This window comes from Limanda limanda, chromosome 15 (assembly GCF_963576545.1).
Source record: "Limanda limanda chromosome 15, fLimLim1.1, whole genome shotgun sequence".
NCBI classification, from domain to species: domain Eukaryota; kingdom Metazoa; phylum Chordata; class Actinopteri; order Pleuronectiformes; family Pleuronectidae; genus Limanda; species Limanda limanda.
Genome location: NC_083650.1, coordinates 24023179 through 24047551, shown reverse-complemented (window position 1 = coordinate 24047551; position 24373 = coordinate 24023179). Strand labels below are relative to the sequence as shown.

The 24373-nt window shown below is 40.8% G+C and overlaps 1 protein-coding gene across 1 annotated transcript; it reads right to left on the bottom strand.

Annotated features, from left to right (window-relative positions):
- Positions 1-13026: 13026 nt before the first annotated feature.
- Positions 13027-24161, bottom strand: LOC133020343 (collagen alpha-1(XXIII) chain-like). The gene is made up of 3 exons (XM_061086868.1): positions 23410-24161; positions 13480-13549; positions 13027-13085 (listed from the first exon to the last, which is right to left on the bottom strand). The coding sequence occupies exons 1-3, from the start codon at positions 23722-23724 to the stop codon at positions 13027-13029; spliced, it is 444 nt and encodes a 147-aa protein (XP_060942851.1). The 5' UTR covers positions 23725-24161.
- Between the last annotated feature and the right edge of the window lie 212 nt (positions 24162-24373).

Genomic DNA, 24373 nt, shown 5'->3' with positions numbered 1-24373 from the left:
GGTTTTCAGCTCTCACTTCCTCTGCTGCATGTTTACAGCAGCTTTCTGCCAAAGCGTCTTCCCGTGCTCCTACAAACTAGCACTTGATGACAGTGGAAAAGGTTTGACTGGTCCACATTTTAAGAATTGGTCCCACACGAACATTAGACTCAAACAAAATGAGATAACATTTTAAAAACGTCTTCTTCTTTTTACAGGATGATTCTGATTTATTACAATTCAGGTCTTTATTTCTGGTTTGAAAATCTATCTTCTCTACAATAAAACTGTATGCAAGTTAATGGTTATGGTGTGAGAAGTCTGACATGAGCAATGATCCAATAATGACCCAAACCTTCTGGTGTAAATATATCAAACATTGTCTGGAACTAGGATTATTTAATCTCTCAATACAGAGTTTTAGATAATCTGACTAAAACACTTTTTGACTGAATTGTGGCCGTGTTAGCGTGACACCTCTCACCTGCCACCCACAGCTCTTTGTGACCTTGTCATAATCAGTCATCTTGCCCTTGTGACTCCAAAGCACTTAAATATGTTATAACTCCTCTTGGAAGCTAAACGTTGGCTGTAAAATGGCCATTATCAAATCTCAGTTTTGAAATAGCATCTTTGTTGCTGCCAGTATGTCTGTAAATGAAGATGAGTGCATAATAAATACATGTTTTTTATTTGACAGTTTAACAACAACACTGCCTCTGTGGGATTTGGGATTCTAATATGTAGAGATTTAGCATTTCAAGAAAAAAAAAGACACAAACACATATATTAACACAAATCATGCAGAGGCAGTATGTTCAATTTAGTTATATTTTAAATACATATTAAAGATTGGAGGACAGGTGTGTATCTCATAACTACCTTTCGAAGGTAGTTATGAAATATATTGGTAAATCAACATGACACTGAATTCAGTCTCATGTTGATGTACCATTACACCTGTAAGCGGCTATTTATCCAAACTGAGCCCATCTCCAGTACAATAGTTCCTTCCTCAGACATAATCTCCAAAAAATGTCTCCACAACTGAGTCCTCGCATTCTCCAGTATTTGTCTTTTACATATTAACAACTCAGCAGAAGTCAGAGGCATTCACAACAACAGCAAACTCTCTAGAGCTTTCAGGTTATTGTATGCAATGTATCACAACTGAAAACGCTTTAATGCTTCAAATGTTTTAACCTGCACTTTTCTAATGCATACTCCAGCCTGATCTGCAACAGCCCACAAAAAACACTGGAGAGACATGTCAATACATTTTGAACCCTGTTTAACCCTGTGGGACTGTAGCTCTGTGCCAATTCACCCTAACTCCATTTGTAATCCCTCTCTCCTATAAGAGGCATCTGAACAGTAATTGTACTTTGGGGTGGGGGTGTGGGGTGGGGGGGCTCACTCAGGGGCCAGCTTAGATTGGGTTACATCTAATTTCACCTTCACTATCATGCTTTTATTTGGAAATGCCGCCGGTCTGCGGTCAGTTCCTGCTGAATGACTACGCATTTCCTAAGTCTCATTCACACAAATATGCGCTCAATGTGCCAACATGAAACGAGATACAGTGGAGCCTGGGTCTGGAAAATATCTCATTCACATGTGCCATCATGCAAAAGACAAGAAAATAGTTTTGGTTTATTTTAGTTTATTTGACGAGATATTTTTTTGTTGTTTTCAATTTTCCTCAAGATCAAATGTGAACAAACTGATTTCTAGATCTGAACATGCCAAATAAATGCCGTCTACATGCAGAAGTGCACGTTCCATCCCTATTTGCATTTCTCAAATTCAATCCTCACGAGACAGAGCTGGCTGTGAACACTTTCCAATAAATATGCTAACAAGTTAAGGGACGAGAGGGGTGTGCTGATTGAGTGTGTGCGTGTGTGTGTGTGTGTGTGTGTGTTGTGTTCAAGCTGGAACAGTGGGAGCGAAAGGAGATCAGGTGGCTGAAGGCTTGCAACATTTATGGGGAAACCAGATGGTGCATTTTCCTCACTCACCTTCTGCAATCACCTCCTCAGACTCGAGTTCCCCCTCAGTGCATGCGTGATTGTGTAAAATCATAATCATAACCAGGAGGAGCTATGGATAAAACCAGGGGCAGATCTGCAGTCTGTACTTAGGCTTGACCCTAAAATCCTTGAATCAGTCCAGGACCCCAATTGTCACATATTCTGAAATAATTAATTCGATACAAAAGTACTATTATTATTATATTCACATTCATATCTATTGCTATTATATTTATGATTATTGTGATTATTATGATTATTATTAATTCAAGCACAGTTTTCTACCAAAATTAAACTTTTGAGCAAAGGTACCATTACAATTTCACTGAATTGCTATTTTATTTGACCACATTGGTTAACGCTGGTAGGATGTTAGTGCAATGCATCAATCAAACAAAACAACCAATCAATCCAAAAACCAACCAGCCAACCACCAAACCAATCAAATATGATCAGCATAATTAAAACAGCCACCAAGTCAGGACACCATATATTAACAATACTACATGATATACAGTTTACCTGTTGAATGTAGTGCTCAGATTGTGTTAACAATAATGTTGGGCAGTTAGTGGTGGTGCTTTACGGGTTTCTATTGTGTTGCCTTCACGAGTGAGTGAGTGATGACAAACAAGCTGAACGTTGTATCCTTGACAGACAATATTGATCCCAGGGATGTTGTATTCGATGGCATGAGATGGGCATCGTTAAATGGTTTGTTCAGTTAGCTTCAAAACTTTTTTTGAATGTTTTGTTTCAACCGATTTCATTAAAGGGACTCTTACCTTTGTTGCATTTGAGAATTACAGCACATTCAAATCATCCCGCCTTCCTCCAATGCCCCACCCCCTCGTTCCCATCCGCGGTGTTTTTTTGAAGAAACTTTATTTACAAGCAGACTAACAACCTACTGCCTCCGCGCACGCACGTGAGTTTTTGTTTACCAAAGCAATGGATTCGGTAAGTTATATACATTTACATTCACATGCCTTGATGACGCGGGCCCGAATGCGCCACAAGAAGCAGACGGAAAACCTGCATGTCCATGCAGCAAACAGACAGGTCTGTCGGCCAATAAGGTCCTTCGGTCCGAAGAATTTTATTGGTTGAAGTTTTCACTAAATATTATGAGAGTGAAATAATTGTTTGTTTTTACTCCTGGTGGGTCTGTCTTGCATTTTAGAGTGTCATTACCTTATTAATACCAATTTAACCTTATCCAAAAAAAGTGTAAAAATGCAACAAAGGTAAGAGTCCCTTTAACTGCAATCCATCAAAACAAAGACAATTTCAAGTTGTGCTAAAAAAATCTAAATATTGCAATTCCTGTAATTTTTCCTGAAAGGCTGATACAAATCACAGTAAACTGAATGCCTCTTTACCCTTCCTGTTTTCTCTTCTTTTAATCATTCCACTTCCTGCTCGTTTGTCTCCTGTCCTTCCCGTCTCCCTGCCTCTGACTGCCACATTCCTCCAAGTATGGCCACACACTGGCAGCTGCACGGTAAACTTATCACGAGTGAAGAAAGGGGATCTGCCGTGCTCTCTTCCTGTCAGCACAGATGTCAAGGTGAACTTGGGGGACTCCTTAAATAACCGGCTCCAAGACCCTGGGACCCTGCCGCCCCCCCCCCTGTCAGCTGCACAGATTAGAGGAAGCCTCTTGTTTACAAGGGCATCAGAGGGCTTCTTTTTTAGCTTCAACCATACCTACAGCGAATAGAATATTTATACAGGATTTTAGGAAAGGTAAGGCACTGGATTACTTGCAAGGATAATGTCAGTTTGATTAAAGCTTTTAATGTTAAAATGTTTTTTTAAACCTCGTATGATAAGAAATTGGAGGCGGGGACATTTCATCATTCTTAGATGCACGGCGATCGGAGACTTGGATTATGCGCATCCATGCAGAGACAGAACATAATCGATTCATGTTTTCCACTGCGTTCATTTTTTTTTGCGATGATCAGCTACCGCCCCCCCCCCCCGTTTATCAAGAACCATAAATGTGAATTCATCAGGTAATTGAAAAACAAATCGTGAGGTGCCTAGAGATTCTCACCCCTAAAAGAAATAGGAGAAAGTTCAGAAACGAAAAAAATAATGGGGGATTACGTGATGTGGTTAAAGATTCCAGAAGAGAGATGATTTTTGTCATTAAAAAATGATCTTTAGTAATAAAGTTTTAACAATACGTCACACTGAATCAATACAATTAGGAGAAAGGGTCCAAAATAACGGATGGCCTGACAGTCTGGGCCCAGTTTTTACAGACCAGGTTGATTGACGATGATGAGATTGACTTGAATATGAAATGAAATGAATGACATGAAAAGATGATAATTCTTCTGTGAGAATGGATTGGACATGGATCCCAATATAACATCATGTGGTATTTCAAATGTAAATTAACATTCAGAAATAGTCTAAATCTCATTATTGTGTTGAGACCAACCATGTATGTGATTGTTATTATGAGACAATATGTTGAGGTTCTGGTATTTGGCAGGCTAGCAATATGTAGCCTGCTGTACACAGCTCTGATAACTTCTGAGGCTGCGGACATTTTGGTCTCTGGTATTTTACAGAATAATAAACATTAATACACCTACTACCTACTAACGTTAGCTCAACCCAATGGACTGCTTTAATGACAGGTCCCAGTGTGTTTGTGTTTCAGCCGCTCACTGCTTCGTGACAGCATTGAACTAACATCTACTGAGCTGTTGTGATCGAGTCGAGCGCTGTGGGTCGATTTTTATCTGGACGTCGTTTCCAAGTAGATGAAGATGTTTCATATTGTTAGTCAAACAACACAGACAGCAGTCTAAACAGAGGGCCTGTAAGGGTGCGTTTGATTTGTTGTTCTCTTCCTAGACAAATTTGTGGGCGGCCTCACTATTCAAGATGTTGTTTGCATCAGGCAGGAACAGATAATAACAAGAATACAAATAATAATGATCATGGCAGCCCTACAATGTACCTCACAGTAAATATTTATCTAATAACTCAAAGTGTACGGGAATGATAGAAACTTCTTTTTACCATAAATGTTGCAGTAGGGAACCTATGCATATTAACTTATGGAGAAATAAAGAGCTAGGCCAGTGTAACTTACAAGGGGTTAGTAAAACTCTGCTCTACTGGCCAGTTGCATGGTGAAGGATGATTCTCACTCAGACACGTTTGGCCTTTTCAACAATACAATATGAAATACATAACAATAAAATATCTCATGACTTCAGGTACGAGATGTTGGTGAAAAGATGAAGAAAAGATTGCCTTTTGATGGTGATATTAATTTCACTTAGTTGACGTCTGTGGGGGGTGCATCAATCTCTTGTATTTGTCGATACTGTGGGTATCAGTTCAGATTTACACCCCTAGAAATCAGATACTGTGTGGTTGAAACTTTATTATAGGGGCATGGAGTTCGATATGTATCTCTTACGGTGCTGTTGGTCTACCTCGCCCATGCAAGACAGTATACACAGACACACACACACACACACACACACACACACACACACACACACACACACACACACACACACACACACACTTAAGCTTGCAGCTCCCTTTGATCCCAGGCTGGGAGCCCTTGTGGTCTGTCAGCTGGCAGACTGTGAGGAATACTCTGAGTGCCCAGAGATCTGGTTGCCCCCGTCCCACCCCTCAACCCCACCAACTCACCTAGGCACCCTCCCACCCAGTAGCACCACCTCCCCCCCCAATGCAGGGTTTTGTATCTTCGGGCTGTAAAAAAAAAAGTCACATTGTTCCTGCATAGCGTTGTCCACACAGGTTGGCCTGCTGTCCGGACCAGTGCGCTATTTGCATCCCACAGATACAAGTACAGCTAAGCTCCTCTGGCTTTATCATGAAATGGCTGAGAATAGATCTGCCTACGCTGATGAGATATGTTTCGATGGAGCTTGTAGGGGGAAAAATTATATATGGATTAGCTATAGCCCAGGATTTTAATGTAATGTCTGGGAATTTTCGCATAAAGTAAACAGATTTATATAAAGGGCTGTGACTAAATGACTCTTAAAAAATGTAAACCCACATGTCATGTACAGTATATATTGTCATTTATCATTACTGAAAACCACATGAATGATCTCTCACACACACCTTATGTTTTGTCTGTTTTTTTTAATTTTTTTTATTTGTTTTATTGACGACAATGATGTCTATATATATATATATATATATTTTTTTTTTTTTTTTCTTTCTTTTTAAATTATTATTATTTAATTCTTTCTTTTCTGTTTGTCCCCTGGGGTGGGGGGGGAGGAAAAAAAAAAAAAAAAGTTTTCATATACGTCTGTGTATGAGATTTCATCTTCAATTATGAAAACCAATAAAAAAATTAAAAAAAAAAAAAAAAAATGTAAACCCAATCTGATTCTAAGGTCCAATTAGGTTTGCAGATATGTCATTTGAGAGAAGGCTTCCCATTCAGTTATCATTTGTTTCCCAGTGAACCTGGATGCAGCAAACAACACATCAATAGAATGGATGAATATATTTGAAGTCCGAATCATTGGTGTTTAAGGTACTTCTACTGTTCTCGGGAGCAGATAACTTCATGTCTCTTCATATTTTAGACCATTCACCCGTTCACACACACAGTCATACAGAGCATCTATGGGGGGCACTTTTTTCTATGTGGGGCAATTCGAGGTTAAGCATCTTACCTTGCTCTACGCCCTCCATGTCCCTATAATATATATTATATTACCTATTGTATAGTCAAATACTTATATTCATATTCATACTTCTACTATATATCATATCATACTCTCTGTATATTCATGTTTACATAAGTCTATATACACATATTTATACATGTGTACATGTTATAATTACTATTATTATATCACCATTACTATTATTATTATATATACTGTTGCTGCCATTATTACCATATACTGCTTTTATATTGGTATAATTACTATCATATATAAATATATATTATGTTATATTATATACTATATATACTGTACTATTCTTATATACTGTAACAATACCATTAGCATCATATCATCAGTACTTTTACCATCATCTTGCCACTGCACCTTATCTACCTATTTTATTGTATTTTATCTTGTGCTTCTGTTTTTTATTCTTTCTACCTCAATATTTTTAATTGTATTGTATTGTATTGTATTGTATTGTATTGTATTGTATTGTATTGTATTGTATTGTATTTTATTGTATTCAAATATACCAGCTGCTATGACAACTTAATTTCCCTTCGGGGATGAATAAAGTACTCTATCTATCTATCTATCTATCTATCTATCTATCTATCTATCTATCTATCTATCTATCTATCTATCTATCTATCTATCTATCTATCTATCTATCTATCTATCTATCTATCTATCTATCTATCTATCTATCTATCTATCTATCTATCTATCTATCTATCTATCTATCTATCTATCTATCTATCTATCTATCTATCTATCTATCTATCTATCTATCTATCTATCTATCTATCTATCTATCTATCTATCTATCTATCTATCTATCTATCTATCTATCTATCTATCTATCTATCTATCTATCCACAGCCGCCCACAAGCCAGTTGACACACAGCGAGTCTGGTGCCAAGTTTTTTGCCAGGTTGAAAACTCCACTTATATTCTGAAGTAACCAGTTGCATTTTACTCAGCAGGGGAGTGACACTTCTGCACATGCTACAGTCCCGATGACTGAAGTCGAAGGCCCGTACATCTCAGCCTGTGTGTGTGTGTGTGTGACTGGTCTGAATGTGGTGGGGGCTGAGCTATGCTAGCGATGCCAGGCTGCCAGGCTGCCAGGCTGCGTGGTTGGCAGGGACGGGGTGGAAGGGATTGGGGGGGGGGGAGGTCATAGTTGTGGGGTCAGATTACATGCCTCTGTTCTCCCTCCATGGCTTAGCCTGGGACCAAAGCCAGGTAAACTGTCAAAGCCCACTTCCTCCCTCAGAGGCCACAGTCTTTACCCCCCCCCCACCCCCACCCCCTCCCATTCACCCTTTCAGTGTCTTTCCTGCTGAACCCCCGATCTCCTATTGTCTTAACCCAGGACTAATCCATCCTCACAGCCACGCCACGCTCCGTCCATGCCAAAGTGGGAGGAGGGATTTTGGCGAGACGTCTCTAAAAGGAAAACTAGCAGCAATAACAAAAGTGTCCCAAAATAGAAGTATGCTTATAAACGTGAGAATAGTCAGGGAATAATACATTATAATCGTCAGTGTAGGTTTGGATGAAAACGGACAGTTTGGAAAATTTAGTAAACGTATGCTGTAATTATATAATCTTCTCTTGTTTGTAATTTGTAACACCTTTGAATATCTGGAAACAATGCAACATTGGTGAAGTCAACAGGCAGAAAAAGCACAAGCAGTCAGATGATCAGACAAGCCAGCAGTTTGCCAGACTAAATCCAAATCACTTCAACTGGGGGTCAAACTGAGTGAACCCGGAATCTGAGCAATAATCCCTGTTTGCACAAGAAAACTGTGCTCAACTCCACAGCCTGATATCACTGGGATTTATGTTTTTTTTAATTCATAACCTGGTTGTGATTCGCTGAACACTTCTGTCAACTATGAGAGTGTTTGAAGTTCTCAAACAATGTGCTGGTATTAAACTGCAGGTGAAGATGGCAACAGGTGAGCCTTAGCGAAAACTCCCTGAACAATAAACAAACAGGATAAATGGCCGTTCCGTGAGAAACATGCATGTAGCATATTTGTGTGAGTCCCCATCAAGTAACCATAAGAAGAGGTAAGAAGACTCAGGGGGAGCTAAATGATATTATCCATGGTGAATATTGTATCCTGTACCCAGGGCCAACAGGGGAACAGAGAGATGACCAGAGAGGAAATGTGACCAAAACTACACTCAACATAAAGATATGTGGAAATGGTCCAAGGTAAGGTGGAGGGAGTGAGAGAAAGACAGAAAGAAGCTGTCCTGTCTGTGTCAGTGAAAGAAGATGGAGTGAGGCAGCCTTTGAGAACCCAATCTATTATGTAGGTGATGATTGAGATTAAGAGTAAATGTTGTTCCTATTACGGTAAAATCAACTTGTCTACCAGTTAAGAGAAAAAACTATTCTCTGTTTTTTTCCACTTTTCACTTACTGCACAAGCCATGAATTCATTATACAAAGTAACACATCAGCATATAAGTTAGAAACTGACACCTGTGACATACCACAACAACCAGTATGTCACCAACTCCAAGTATCTGGGTCACCATAAAGAGTCTCTTATCTGGTCTTCTGACTCACTAATCACAAACCTAACCACAAAATTAGATGCACATTGGCCAATTGTGTGTACAAAACCAAAATAGAACTATGCAGGTCATTATAAGAAGCAGCCCTGCCAGTGAAAACAAGGGCTCGTTGGAATACTCCCATCCTCAGGGAGGACTCTATTCTTGGCAGCAGGGCTGGTCAGCTTGTGATACTAAACGAGAGGTGACATATACAGTACATAGTGTCACTCATCCGGTCAACCACACCATGGTGTTCTATACCACATAAGCAGCGGTTACACTGCTGTGTGGGAATATTTTAGGATGTGTCACATACAAATCAAATTGACAGTGTATAGGCTGAGGAAACATGACATTAAATGTTAAAGTACACACAGTTTGTACTTGACTTGTACTTGTAGTCACTACCAGCAGATAAGATGTAGAAAGCACAAAGGAATAAAGGCGTAAATGAATAATAAGAGCCGATAAACCACGAAAGACAAGATACAAGGTTCATGCAGCAGCGGACTTGGGGCTGATTTAAAGCCACCAGTCCCCATTTACTAATATAATGATACAAATTGCTGTGACAAAAGGATGGAGGATTAAACAGTACATCCACAAGATGGCAGATTTTCTCCAACCAGTACTGAACCCTTGATCATTCTTTATTTTATGGCCACACAATTTGCAAATTATTTCCAGACATTTCCTGGAAATGAATGTATAATTCCTAGAAATTAGGGACATTCTTCAACCAAAGCTCCAATTAAAAGCAAATAAATATTAATTCCCTGTTTGTTTCATGGGCTTGAATTGTACATTGTTCATACAAATGATGTCTAGCTTTAATAGCAACATAAACGGAGTCTCCCCAGAGACCATAAAGTTGAATCAGCACCTGTCTGAAACAGTTTAAACACAAACTCAACATTACAACCTTCCTCAAAGAGGATTTAATGCCGAACTGCTGTAATACACTGTTATTTTTAGGTCTGTGTTCCTAATAAACAGCTAGCAGAGAGTGAACGGAACATCCGTCATGTACAAGCAAGTACAGAAGTGTTCTCAGGGCACCGGAGAAGTGATGGTTGCCAGCACTGACAACACAATATGTTACAACAAAGAGTGTGTGGGGTGTGTGATGCACAGAGTGACTCCAGTTGTCTGCCTGTTCCAGCTCAAAGGCTTTGTTCTATTATCATTGTCCTGGTCCAACTCTAATAAGGCATACACAGCATGCCCAGACTGTTGATAGGAGGCCCACTCAGCCACAAACACTGTGTCTGGTGATTCATCCACCTAGAGCATCATGTATGTTACATATGTTTTCAGGCCGACTGCTCTGTGTCACGGGCAAGATAAACATTTGAAAGACATCACACTCTGTGGCATCTTTGGGGCCTGAATCCACCCGCACGCTGCCGCTCTACTTATAGCAACTTACAAAGTTCATTTTTCACAGGCTGCTCACAAACATGTCAAGCTCAGAAGAAAACAGACACCCATGGCACTTGAAGACACACACTGATCCAGAGTTTCTCATTCACCGAGCACTTGGACAATAATAGTTTGGAATAGCCGTACACCTTTGTATTTATGCCATTAAACAATCATGTGGCAACAGTATAATTTATAAAACTGAAGATTGAGGTAAGGAGCTTCAGTTAATGTTCACATCAAACATCAGAATGGACTTTCGGCACAACAGTAACTTTTATGATCGTCTGATACACAAAATGTTATTGGCTTATTAAAATCAAAAGTGTATCACCTACTGCTAACAGACATCATAATCAGAATATGAAATGTCACTCTAACACTTTTATTAAAACATGTGTGTGTTTGCTCAGTTTGTCCTTATTCCACATCAAGACACAGAAGTCATGCTGAGCTTAGTTTAGCAAAATTTTTCATTTTCCCTATTGTCATTGATTATTCACTTCTTTTCATCAACTGTATTTGACAATGATTAAACAACATGAGCTCAGGCCGACAGACTCAGCAGCAGACATCCAGATTTCTATTTGGATCTGCATCCATTGTTCATTTTTCATTAAGACCTGTTAATTATTCTCTAAGAAATCAACAAAATGTTGAAATACACCCACAATTTTAAACAACGAAAAACAATTCCTTGATCCACCCTATTATCCAGATCTGCATTTAACTCTTCCCTGCCTCTAATGACATTAGTCCTCAAAGATTCATGGAAACCGGTCGTTTTTGCTTGATCCACCTAACCAAACACACCAACGTACAAAGGATGAACGCTTAAGACATCTGTGAAAGTGTAGCAGACAGGGTTGGGGTTCCTTAAATCTCCTGTTCAAACATTTACCGCAGGAGAAAAGAAACTAAATAGAAAACAGTGCTTTTAGGGGCTCCGTCAGTTTCCCTGACAACACATAAACCTCCTCCCGCTCCCGGACTCCCACTCACTACCTGTTGTGGGAGCACAGAAAGTCACATGAAGCTGTAAAAGTGTCAGACCATCTGGCAGCCGGAGATGAAAGACTTCCGCACCTGGAGAACTTCCTCTGAAGCTGCCTGCAAACTGCCACCTTCACCGGCGTTCACGGGCCGTCCCACAGACACTTACTGCCATGTTAACAACACTAACATCCTATTGTCCAGACTCATTAACACTAATGTGTGAAGAAACCCGTTCTCACAGGGGTGTCTCGGACACACACACACACACATATATAAGAAAATGAACAAAAAGCATCAATAACAGTCGGGTTTTACTATGATTTCTGTGTGCAATAGCATTTATATATCTGTTTTTGGTGTTGGTCCTTTTGTAGAAGTACAAAACAAGAATAGCTTATATTCATTTCACATTAAGTAAATAGTCACTCACTTCAACCTCAAAGTCATTTTTACCACTGAAGTGCATTTATCCAATACCAACTACTATACCGCAGGCAATCAAAGATCTGTCATTGAAGGTAATTACATCCTGTTGTACATTCTATCAACAATAATCACTCCGGCAACTGTGCAAATGTGACATAAACACTCGTAGAAATGAGAGTCATTCCCATCTCTTCGTCTATCCAAGACCAGAACGCAAGAGTCAACACACACATACACACATACGCACATAGACACACCGCTTGTCTAACTGACGACTTAATTACGCCTGTCTGGGGGCTGCAGCGGGGAAACAGGTGGCTTCAGACACTGAAGGAGTTACTCAGGCATTCTCAAGGGTTTAACACGTAATGAGTATTTTTAGTTACAAAAATCCTCCGGGATGTCATAGGCCAATTTGATTATGTCAGACAAGGGCATTGAATCCAGGAAGAGACACAGGCCAATCGGAGGTGGAGTGGCAGCGACACTCTTCACAGCTTGTACTCGAGTTCTTATACTGACTAATGTGGCTGCTCATCCAGGAACGCCTCAGTCACACCATCTCATCACGCCAGCCTGAGTCATGACCTCATATGACACAAAATGGCCTCCGGCTGCCAGCTGAACAGGAAATGCACCTCGGGCTTGTCATGGTGCGTGAGTGAGCTGAAGGAGGAGCCCAGGGAACATGCTTCACCATCAGGTTCATCAACAACAGACGAAAATCAGAAATGAAAACAAAATCCGTTTGGTTTGATTCTTTACGTTACATTATTATCAACTTATATTCTGATATTTGAAGGTGGAGCAGAAGCCATCTCAGCAGCTGCCAACCTTCCACCTGTCTGTTTCTATATCTCTATTAAAACATCAAAGATACGTCTCAGTAATCATCTGTCACTGCACTGATGAACAAAGAGTGAACACCTATCAGAGTTGTATCTGGAAAGTGGAAAAATTAAAAAACCCCTCATGACAACAAGTAAAAGTACAAATGTAAAAAACGATTAGCTGGGGAAAATCTCTCCTGGCCTTTGGCAACACTTTAACTGAGCTCTTGTTGATGCACTAATGCTGAAACTTGGTGGGGACCAACAAAAAAACGACTTATAAGGAGACCAAATACAGAAATCGACAAATGTTAAATAAATGATGTCTAAATATTGAATGTCCGGTGGAAAAGCAACATTTGAAGGCTAAACTTGAACACCTACAATTTTGAAATTAGCAGTTTTAGGGGATAAATTCATCAGCGACCCATGTGCTTTGTGTGTGTGAAGTCAAATCCTTCAGTAAAGTGAGAAACGTGTGGCTGGAGGGAGGCGGGGGGGCTTACCTGGGGGACAAAGGCAGCTGTGTGGAGCTTCTCTCGCCTCCCGTGTCTTTGGGAGCCGCGCTGCAAGCTTCTGCACAAGAGAAGGACGAGATTAGAATTCACTTTAACATTATAGCATCATGTTTTACCTAATGGGACATTTCTATTGCACAACAAAATTTGAATTCATCCACAAAGCCCTCAACATTAAATTAATCCAATTATCACATTCACACACACCGCAGTGTTACTCATACAACCCATTTATACACTGACAGCACAGGCAGTTTCGGGATTCAGTTTGTCTTGTCCATGACAATCCAGTCTCACCTGTGGACTGAGGCTACATACACACTACTACTTTTTAAGCTTTTAAACAAAATGATCTCTATCCTGACAAGTGCTTTAGATCAGCATCAGAAATAACAAATCTTGAAAATGAATGACCGACGATGAATAAGCAGAGGTGTCAAGTAACAAAGTAAAAATACTTCGTTACCTTACTTAAGTAGAAATGTTGGGTATCTATACTTTACTGGAGTATTTATTTTTCAGACGACTTTTTACTTCTACTTCTTACATTTTCACGCAAATACCTGTACTTTCTACTCCTTACATTTAAAAAATAGCCTCGTTACTCCTATTTAACTTTGGCTTGTTTTCATTCCGGTTTGTCATCGTTCAAAAACACACACAAAAAAAAGGCAACACGACCTTGTTACGACTTTTACTTCCTCTACATAGTCATGTTTGATTATTGGCAGTGTTGAGTCCAAAGGTCTCTTCAAACAATATATGTATTTGCGTTGTAATAAAATGTTATAATTTTCAATGGGCATATTTGCAGTTCAAACGGGTAGCCTAGTGCATCCCACATTTTTCAACATAACATTTTAATATAACATTAGAGTCATAATGGCCTTTAGAAAAATGTGTGACGTGAGACCTGAGACGCGGCTTAAGAGTTTGTCCTTAATGGAAAAAATGTTTCCCTTACATTACTTTTACTTTTATACTTTAAGTAGTTTTGAAACCAGTACGTTTACACTTTTACTTAAGTAAAAAGCTTGAGTTGATACTTCAACTTCTACAAAAGTATTTTTAAACCCTAGTATCTATACTTCTACTTGAGTAATGAATGTGAATACTTTTGACACCTCTGTGAATAAGTAAGTGTTAGCAACACGCTGCATTCACTGCTGCTAGTTCAGTGAAGACACAGTCCTCATTTTTGCCTGTTGTGATTAAAAAAAGGGCGCCAAAGTTTTCAAACTAATTTGGGGCCAGCAGCTTTTCAAAGATTCCAGCTTTAGGGGTTGGAACACTCTGAAGCAGTGTGGACGCCACTTCAATTTACGGAAAAAACATTTAGTTGAAGTTTGGTATTGTTTTATTGTTGGGATAAAGGGCCTGCTAACACCTTTTAGTCTTTCTCAGTATCAGAGTGTGACAGTTGATCTCGTTAGACCAACAAAAGCCTGCATGCGATTTGACCCTGAACTGAATACACAACGAGTATGGATCGCAGTCAGTCCCAGTGGAAGAGGTTACGAGCAGAGAATGTCGGGGCAGGCTGTTCAGAGAGCTGCCACAAGTGCTGAAGGGAATGTTATAATGACACTGGGATTCTGAGCACTGCTGCAGTATTCTGGGTACAAGTCACCTCACTAACGTCATCCTGGTTCATAGGCCATAGATCAGGGATCACTGAGCGTGCAACTTTTCAATGGACTAAGGGTCCGGCCACACCTTCGTAAATGTTTGAGTGGCAAACCTTCGCCCCCCTTTCACTTCTTATCTGTGCTAGTGAGGGGGGGGTCAAGGTTGGAATGATGCTCCGATTGTCCAGTTTAGAAAGTCACTGTATTATCATTATTTTTTAAGGCTGACACTGATCTCACAGCTGGAGAAGCCTTTAGAAAGACTAACCCAGAGAGCTGTGAGGCCAGATCCCTCTACCGTCCAAACTGAAGTCACACCACATTGAAATGCATTCTCCAAACCAGGTAGTGGAGATATAGGGTGGAGGCTTCGTTCGACTAAAGCTGTCAGGTATTGCTAAAGGAGCTGCAGCTATAACTACAGGTCACAGTAGTAGCAGTTTGCCAGAGGGAGAGAATCCTAATGAGTCAGCATCAAAGACTGTCATTAGCCTTTCATTTATGCCTCCACATATTCACTGTCCTCAGAGAGTACAGACGTGACCACAGTTAGAGGTACCCCTCCACTTCAAAAGGAAAAAACACAGTTGAAACTGACCAAAGTCATCAACATCCACTATTCTCTATATACCATATTTAACAGAACAAATGTGTTGCTTTTGATGTAACATATTTTAAATAATACAACAAGTTGCAATAGCATGAACTAACATTGAGGGACCCTTGACCTGATAATCTATAGCACATCAAAGTGTTATTTTCAAAGAGTTCTGTCTGTGTCTCAGAACACCAGAGAATCTTTTTCTTTACACACCACTTGGCCTCTGAAGCTCTGTCAGAGTGACCAATCGGGAAGCAGGGGGTGAGGCAGGGTGAGAGGGGGTGAGGGGGTGTCATTGTCTGCCTCTCGCTTTAGAAATCGTAACCCGATGCCAGTTTTTGATGTGGTTTTAACATTCTATTTTAAAGGGATAACTAAATCTTTTATTATCCTGCTGTCTGATGAACTTCACCACCTGGTGCTGCTGCTACATGCAGCACACTCCCTTTACTTCTCCACCCGCTCACCTCAGAAATCTAAATAGAAAGATTAACAAAACTATACAAAAATATGACAGTACAATCTGACCCTTTTCGAAATTTGCGCAAAAACTTTTTTAGAACTTAGTTCATGCACATTTAGAATGAAAAGGACATAATAAAAGTTAGCTTGAACAGAAGAGATGGAAAATTATGAAAAGTAAATTTCACATTAAATTTCATTATCATCATCATCATCATGGCAATTCCATGCTTTACAGACTTGAAACTGTTACATATTTTCATTTCAGTTTTCATTTTAATTTTGGTCATAATGAAACAAATTCTAATCCAATTTTGAGCAAAACAACTAGAATCAATATTTTGATTTAATGAATGTTATATGATTCCATTTCATAAGCCAGACGCTACCTGATAAGACAGAGGTATTTTTCTCGGGCGCTTTTGCTCTTTAGTGTTAGCAAGCTAGAGTTTATTATAATCACAGAGTTCAAACTCTATTAGTAATTACTGTTGTAGATGGTTTAAAAAGATAGTTTATGGACAAAAAACTCTCAAAAAGACAATAAAAAGAGCCATCAGTTAAAGAGACAGAGAGACAGCAACGTTTATTTTTACCATGATGCTAACGTGTAGTTTTGAAGCTTGAATTCTACACCCCCGTTTCACTGAAGCTGATTTATCCAGCAGCCTCATTATAACACAGAGGAATCATCAATCACACATTCCCACATAATTCAATACTGGATATAATATGTCTTATTGATTCTTCTTCTCACGACAGTGGGCCAACACTCATATACTTAATCTTGTAAATCCTGACTGTGCCGTAAATCTTCTCAATTTCTACAACTGTCAGCATGTCTGCTTTGTCTCAAGCTCAACTGTAACAGATCAACATATCACTCTCATTGTGTGTGTGTGTGTGTGTGTGTGTGTGTGTGTGTGTGTGTGTGTGTGTGTGTGTGTGTGTGTGCGTGTAGACAGTCATCTCTAACTGTGCACTGACGAAATGCAGAGGCAGCTCAAGCACTTCTACTTGAGTGTGCTGTTTGCATTAGGCTGTGTGATTAGCACGTGTGTCGTTTATACTCCCACAAAGACACACGCACACACACACACACATAACGTAGGGGATGTAAACATGTGTGTGTGTGGTGTGTGTGTGCGTGCAGACCTCACAGCGTGTTGGGTGACAGCTCTGTGGAGCATAGTGAGGACAGGAGGGCAGTGGGAGACTATATTTTTCACGTTTTTCACAACTCGCAATGTGGCCTCCAGCTCCCATCGAGCCTCTGCACTAAGTGTGTGCACCGGGCTTCCACCAGCTCTGCAGAGAGCACTTAGTGGTTAATTGTAAATGTTGAAGGGGCCATGTTTGGGGAGAGCGGGGAGGGTCAGGGGGGTCAGGGTGTTTTCTGTGGTGTTGTTAAGGGTATGCTTGTTATTTAGGGGGAGGAATGACTGAATTCAAGCACCTCACAAAGCTTATTTTTAACTTGGACACCTGTCGAGAATTTGCAGTTATGAGGGGCCATGAACTCCCATGCATAAAAAATGTTTCTCTTCAAAATAGTAAAACATAATTTGCTTGTACAGATCTTTTGTTAAAGTTTTTTTTTTTTTACATTATTACCGATACATTTCCACAGATTAACCATGAGGAAAAAAGAGGGATTTGCAATACATTCTCTGAACTTTTTTCAATACTCTAAACCAGGGGTGTCCAAACTACGGCCCGCGGGCCAACTGCGGCCCGCCATCCATTTTTAATTGGCCCGCATCAATGTCTAAAAATATAATGTATAAAAAAAATGTAAAAAAAAAATTCAGAATGAAACTCAAAATTTAGTAGTGCTCAAATGGCACTTACTTAAAGAATTTGTTTTGCTTTATGGGGCCAGGCTTCGTTGACAGGAGAGAGGCCGGTGCATGCTTCTGCGTTTTCAGAGACATGCAAAAAGGACATATAAATACAAGGACACGCAGATGACCTGCAATTCCTGGAAGGAGATTACATGTCATTTTTTATCTCGGCTGACTTCGATTTGCAGGTCGACGAGTGTACGAAGCTGTGTAGAAAGATCAGGGACAAATTTGTCCTCCAGAAAAAGTAATAAACAGTCGACAAAGAAGGTGTCTGTAAGGTTTTCTTCGACAAAAAACGTTACTCCACCTAGTGGTCTGGCGGTGAATTGCTTTGCTGACTTGCTAGCTGTCCCTCAGAACGCCGCCACGCCCCCCCGCCCTGAGCGACGCGAATGTCAACAGTCCACTCCAGGGCAGAGGGGGGCGTGGCGGCGTGAGTGGCCCATCCTTCGTATTTTTTTCTGTATGTGGCCCTCGGGACAAAAAGTTTGGACACCCCTGCTCTAAACAATGAAAAAAATTTGCCATCTCTTGGAAATCTGGCGGCCATGTGGTTTTTAGGGAATATGACCTGAAAAACCTGGTTTGTCTTCACAAAACTAGTAGGGATATTAGGTAGTTGACACCATTAGGTGCCTGCAGTTTTAATTCTGAGTACAGTACCTTGAATCTGTACCTTCTGTAATGGTGGGCACAAAGCGAGTCACGTTGATCACTGGACTAAAACAGCTGGGGGGGTCAGGTTTAGAGCTGGTTCTTGTGCAGCAGAAGCAGCAGCAGCAGCCTCGGGCTTAGCTCCTTTATCGTGGCTAGCGCTGGCTCTTCCTTTCTCTAAATGCCAAAAGTGTCACTGCACAGTCCATGTTTTGTACATAAACTCTGTCCTGCAGGTATTTCTGAGTAAATTTACACGAGTTTTCCAAAGCTTTCTCGATTCATACATTTTCCCGAAACTTCTCCATGCCTGGAAATTGCTACTTTCAAATTCCATGAGTTTTCATCACAGTGTGAACCCTGTTTTTTTTTTTACTGAGGTTGGGCAATGAATAAATGGTAAATGGTCTGTATTTATATAGAGCTTTTTTACTCTTGATGACCACTCAAAGTGCTTCCAGTACAGTTTGTCATTCAGCTATTCACACACACATTCATACAGTACAGACTGGGGAGACTGGGATCGAACTGCCGACCTTCTTGTTGGTGGACAACGGCTCTCCCTCTCAGCCACAGCCTGGGTGTACACTATTGTATTGACTGACTGACTATTATATAAAGCTTGCAGTGACTCACTCTGCTTTAAAGCGGGTAATCCTCCTTTGAAACTCATAAACCACACTAAAGTGTGATACTGATATCATGTGCATTAAATATACTGTTAGCCTAACTTGGTAAAGACCAGAAGCAGGGACAAGGGACATCACTTCTAAAGCTCACTTTGTATCGCATGAAAATGTTATAAAACAACACCTTATGATTATAAAAAATACTAAGTGCTGGAAATTTTTAGTTGATGAACAGCAATTAATGAATCTGCCAGTACCTCTGTAAAGGTCGCTGAGTTTCTCAGGCTTTAGGTTGTTGAAGAACCAGTGTTTGGTCTCTTCTTGAAGATGTGCTCGGTTACTGCTCTGTATGTTGTTCAAGAAGTTGTTGACATTTAATCTGATTGGCTATAAAGTTTAAAGCTACACTCGATATTTCTTGTTGTTTAACAATGAAAAGACCAAAACCAACTGTGCGATGGTCCGTTGCTCTAGTCTTCCCTCTGTCGCTCTCTGCTCCAACTCAATTGGTTCCCTCTGACAAATAAGTAGCTTAATTTAAAAGCTCAGTAATGTAGCAGGCTTCTGTAGTTTTTATAAAAAATAGCCGGATGGAAGTAAGCATGGTCAATTTGTTGAGGACTATTTTCAGTGGTGAATTAGTACAGATTTAATGTGTGTGAGACCGAGGCTGCCGGGGTGGAGACTGTTTTCTGGTACTGAGTCTAAATAAGTCCAGTATGTGTTTATAGTAATGAGGGAACACAGTGCAACCGCACAAAAACACATTAATGAATGTGATTTTAACACTTTGATTTAAAATGTGTAAAATGATATGTTAATTATAAGGTGATAAGATACACAAAGCCCTATACAGCCCTGAAAGGTGACAGTATTGATTGTGAACTAAATTTACTGGAAACATCAGTGAGCTAATGGCTTCTGCTGTAATCCAAATTTGACGAAGGACCAAGTCTGTGTTGCCAGACCGGTGCACATTTTCCATAACAGAGGAAACTGGACATCATTGGAGGAGACAAGGCGGAGGATTCTGCACAGTGTTGGGTGAAAGCACCACAGACGTCTGCTCTCAAAGGGCCACATCTGTACGTGTGTCCCATTAATAATGACTATGTATACACAGAGCGATAAACAAAGAGGCGGGCTGCATTGCCCCCGGGTCCGATTGGAGAGGAAGACAGAGGGACTCTACCCCCACTGGGCACTCTAACAGGACTCTATCACCAGCACCGTTGATTGAAGACTACATCAATCTCACTATGTTCTATTTGCGAACATGTATGTGAAGTATGACATCTGAATATCGGACTCTCTTTCTGCCATCTCCGCTTTATTCTGAGCGTCTGGGTTTGTTCTGTCTTCTCATTGACAGTCATTCAGAATCACTGGGGGAGTTGAGGTGATTTGGGCTCATGACCTCTGTATTTCTAACATCAGGGCTATTGCTCTGTTAACACTCTGACCTCAGCTCCTCCACTGGTAAGTGCATCACCCTGGTCCTAGTGAAGTGGGCTCAGGGTGGAGAGAGTGGTGGTGGGGGGGTGATAAAAGTTAGGTCAAAGTAAACGGAAGAAGAAAGAACAGGGTCCCGGCGGGACTTCAATCACCGTGGAAGAGCTTGTTAGTGTAGCTGTGGAAGAGGTCAGTGAAAGGTCAACACAGAGGGCGACTCTGGGAACCACACGGGCCGAGGGCTCTCGGTGCGGCTGCACGCGTGATGTCTATAACACACGTACAACTTGCTCTGTAAAAATCACTAATGTGCGGGAACGTTGTTGATTGGTCTTTCATCTTTGTACATCAGTGGCTAATCATTAAGAAAATAGGTTTTTGGTTTTTGAGCCTTTTGGTTGGTGTTTACAATTTCACTTTCAAACAAGGAAGCCTTTAGCAAGTGTTTATACATTGTTTCTAATGGCTTATTAGTGGTTAACGACAAATTTACTAATGTGTTGGGAATCAGTTTGCAGTTACTCAGTATTTATAATTAGCTTGGCCAAGAAGGTTATGTTTTTGCTCATGTTTGATTGTTTGTTTGTCTGCAGGACTGTGAAAACACTACTGGACATATCCCCATGACACTTGGTTTAAGGATGGGACACGGGCTAAGAAAGAAGAAAGAACCTGTTCACTTTTGGCAGGCATCTAGGATTTCTTTATTACTTGCTGAACATTGCGGCAGTTTTTTTTTTCCTTGTTTGGCATTTGGACATATTTCCCAGCAATGGATATTAAATGAATATTATATATCACTGACTGATATCTACGAGTTTGTGTAATTGGGTGCAGCTTGATTGAATTTGGTTCTCAAACCTAATAGACACACAATTAATGCAATGCAATGATGGAAATATGATTAATTTGCACCTGAAACTTTTTTTAATAGTAAATTAAGAAGAAACCAATTCCGTTAAAATCAAATCAACAGGTTTTGGAACAAAAGCATTTTATATTTGTTCAGTTTTCATTTTTATAAATTATTGGGCAGATAAAGGTATCTCTGCGTAAGTGGTTATCTTGACGTTTTTTTGGGGGGAAAAATATCAGAGGAATTAATTAATGTTATTTTCGGGACTTGTTTAAGCTGGTTTGAGGGATGACCCACCTAGGACACCACCAGCTGAAGAGGCGCCAAAGAGGAAGAAGACATATTTTGCTGCTTTATTTTCTCCTGATGTAAAGTTAGACGTCTGTCCCGGACCATGGTGCCTCCTTTACATTGTTAAAAAATATATCACTGCTCACATTGCACTAAACACCTGGCTCTTAGAGGACTCTATGCCGACTGCAGAAGGACACTGCTGAGGACTGACTCACATAATCAACCCTTCTGCTACATGAATAACCAGATTACTTATGTTAAACTAGAAAAAAACTGTAATTATAAACAGGTAAACTTCCCCCTGATATCACATTTATTCCCTTGATGAAATCTCACCGCTGGGCTCTGAAAGGCTGAAGGCTTTGAATGCGAGTGAGCCACAGAGTCACAAAATAAGGAAACAGCTTAAGTTTCAGTTTATAATAGCAGCAGGAGAAGTAGCCAGTAATCTGCTGTTCTGGTTATATCAGGGGTATTTAGGTGCTAAACACACATCAACAATGTTGCTATGTGGTTGTTGTGTCCAGAACTTTCTTCTGCAAAAGACTGTCACACTGACATCCTGTCTCTTGTAACCTGCCTTCAACTAAACTCCAGAGAAGGTCCATTACAGATGGAGAAGCAGCACAGACACAGATGAACAGTGGCCTGAATGTTGAAATATTCAGAATCTCTATAATGCTTATAGTTTTGATGAAGGTTTACAGTACAGTTTTGCCATTCACCCATTCACACACACATTCATACAGTGCATCTATGGGCAGAACTTTCTCTATGATAGATAACTTATGCACTGCTGGCACAGAAGTGATTAGTGACGATTAGGGGTTCAGTATCTTGCCCAGAGAGGTGGAGGGGGTCAGGGATCAAACCGCTGACCCTCTGGTAAGTAGAGGAAACCCTCAACCTCCTGAGCCACAGCCTCCCCCTATATCATGACTATGGTTCAAAACCAGTATAAATGAAGGAAAATGAAAAAAGTAAAATGTTCAACAATGTGTTTTGCAATTAATTCAAATGTCATAACATATTGAAATTGTAAAAATCCGACACCCTCCCACTCCAAGGCAACCTGCGGGGTGCTCGTCTCATACAGACCACTTGTGGATTCTAAACTGAAACCTGTGTGACAAAGCGCAACTGTTGCTCTTTTATTAATTCATTTTAAATCATTGACAGAGTTTTCGAGTCTGGTCTCATGTACAGCTGACTTCTCCTGCAATGACTGTAACTGCTAGTTGACTTTGCCATAGTATTTTATTGACGAGTTGTTTTATACCTTGTATTACTGTGTATATATATATGCATATTTATTTCATTCCTATTTATTCAATGTATTAACTTTTAATGTATCAACTTTTTTATTGTACCCTCGGCACCATTGAAAATGAGGGTCTTATCCCTCAATGTGTCTTCCGAGGCTTAAATAAATATTCAATCAATCAATTCAATAAAACGCTGCTGGTGAAGGGTTTGGATGCAGTGACGCGCTCACCTCCTCCAGGATCTGGTCCAGTCTCCCCAGGAGAATGGGCTCCACCTGCTCCAGAGACCCCCTCCAGGCGGAGACCTGCGCGTCCCGCTGCTCCAGACTCCACACCCGGGACTGCAGCTCCGAGGCGCGCACAAAAACCACCACGCAAACTCCAAGGCACAGGACGGACACGGCGATGCAAACCGTAACGCCGGACAGATCTCTCCAGAACCTCCAGAGAGGCTGATGTGAAGCTTTCTTCTCCTGCTGCTCGCTGCCACTCCTCCACTGCTCGGACGTTGGTCCACAGACTCCCCACTTCTGATCCTGTTCCATTTTAGACTTTTCAACTTTGGTTTTTATCCAAACACAGAATCTCCTATACTCATCTGGTGAAGAGCTGCAGAAGAGGACCTGCAACTTTGGAGCTAATGAGAGTCTCTCTCTCTCTCTGTCTCTCTCTCTCTCTCTCTCTCTCCCTCTCTGTGCGTCTTCTTCAAACTGTCCCCAGAGTCGATACCTTGCAGCACTCGGATTGAGCAACTTAGACTAAAGTTAAAATAGAAGTCATTCTGTCATTCAGTGTCATCAGTGGGTCAGTGATGATCCTGGTTTCCTCGGGGACGTTGCGCGTATTCCTGTGCGTCCTGCTCCGTCGGTCCCGCTGCTTCACCAAGGCGCGCTCCCGCTATGTGCCGCAGGTCAGTCCGTCAGTCCGAGCGCGTCTCTGAAACCCGAGCCAGCCTCCCCCTCTCTCCCTCTCTCTCCCTCTCTCTCCCTCTCTCCTCAGCTCTGGAAGCCCCGGGCCCTGCTCCTCTCCCTCCTCTTCCTCCTCTCCCTCCTCTCCCTCCGCTCGCTCCTCCTCTGAGAGGCTTTAGGTTAAATGCCGGGGCGGGATCCGTGGCGGTGTTGCTGCCCCCCCCCCCTTTGATCCGCATGCTTGGATATTTTTAGGATGCTCAAAGCCGGGACACTGCTGAGAGTC

Excerpts from the sequence above, each read along its gene's own strand:
- LOC133020343 (XM_061086868.1), bottom strand. The coding sequence starts at position 23,724 with ATGGAACAGGATCAGAAGTGGGGAGTCTGTGGACCAACGTCCGAGCAG. Across the intron at positions 13,550-23,409 it reads TGGACCAGATCCTGGAGGAG|AAGCTTGCAGCGCGGCTCCC; the intron begins GTGAGCGCGTCA and ends TCTCTTGTGCAG. Across the intron at positions 13,086-13,479 it reads CAGCTGCCTTTGTCCCCCAG|ATACAACTCTGATAGGTGTT; the intron begins GTAAGCCCCCCC and ends TCCACTTTCCAG.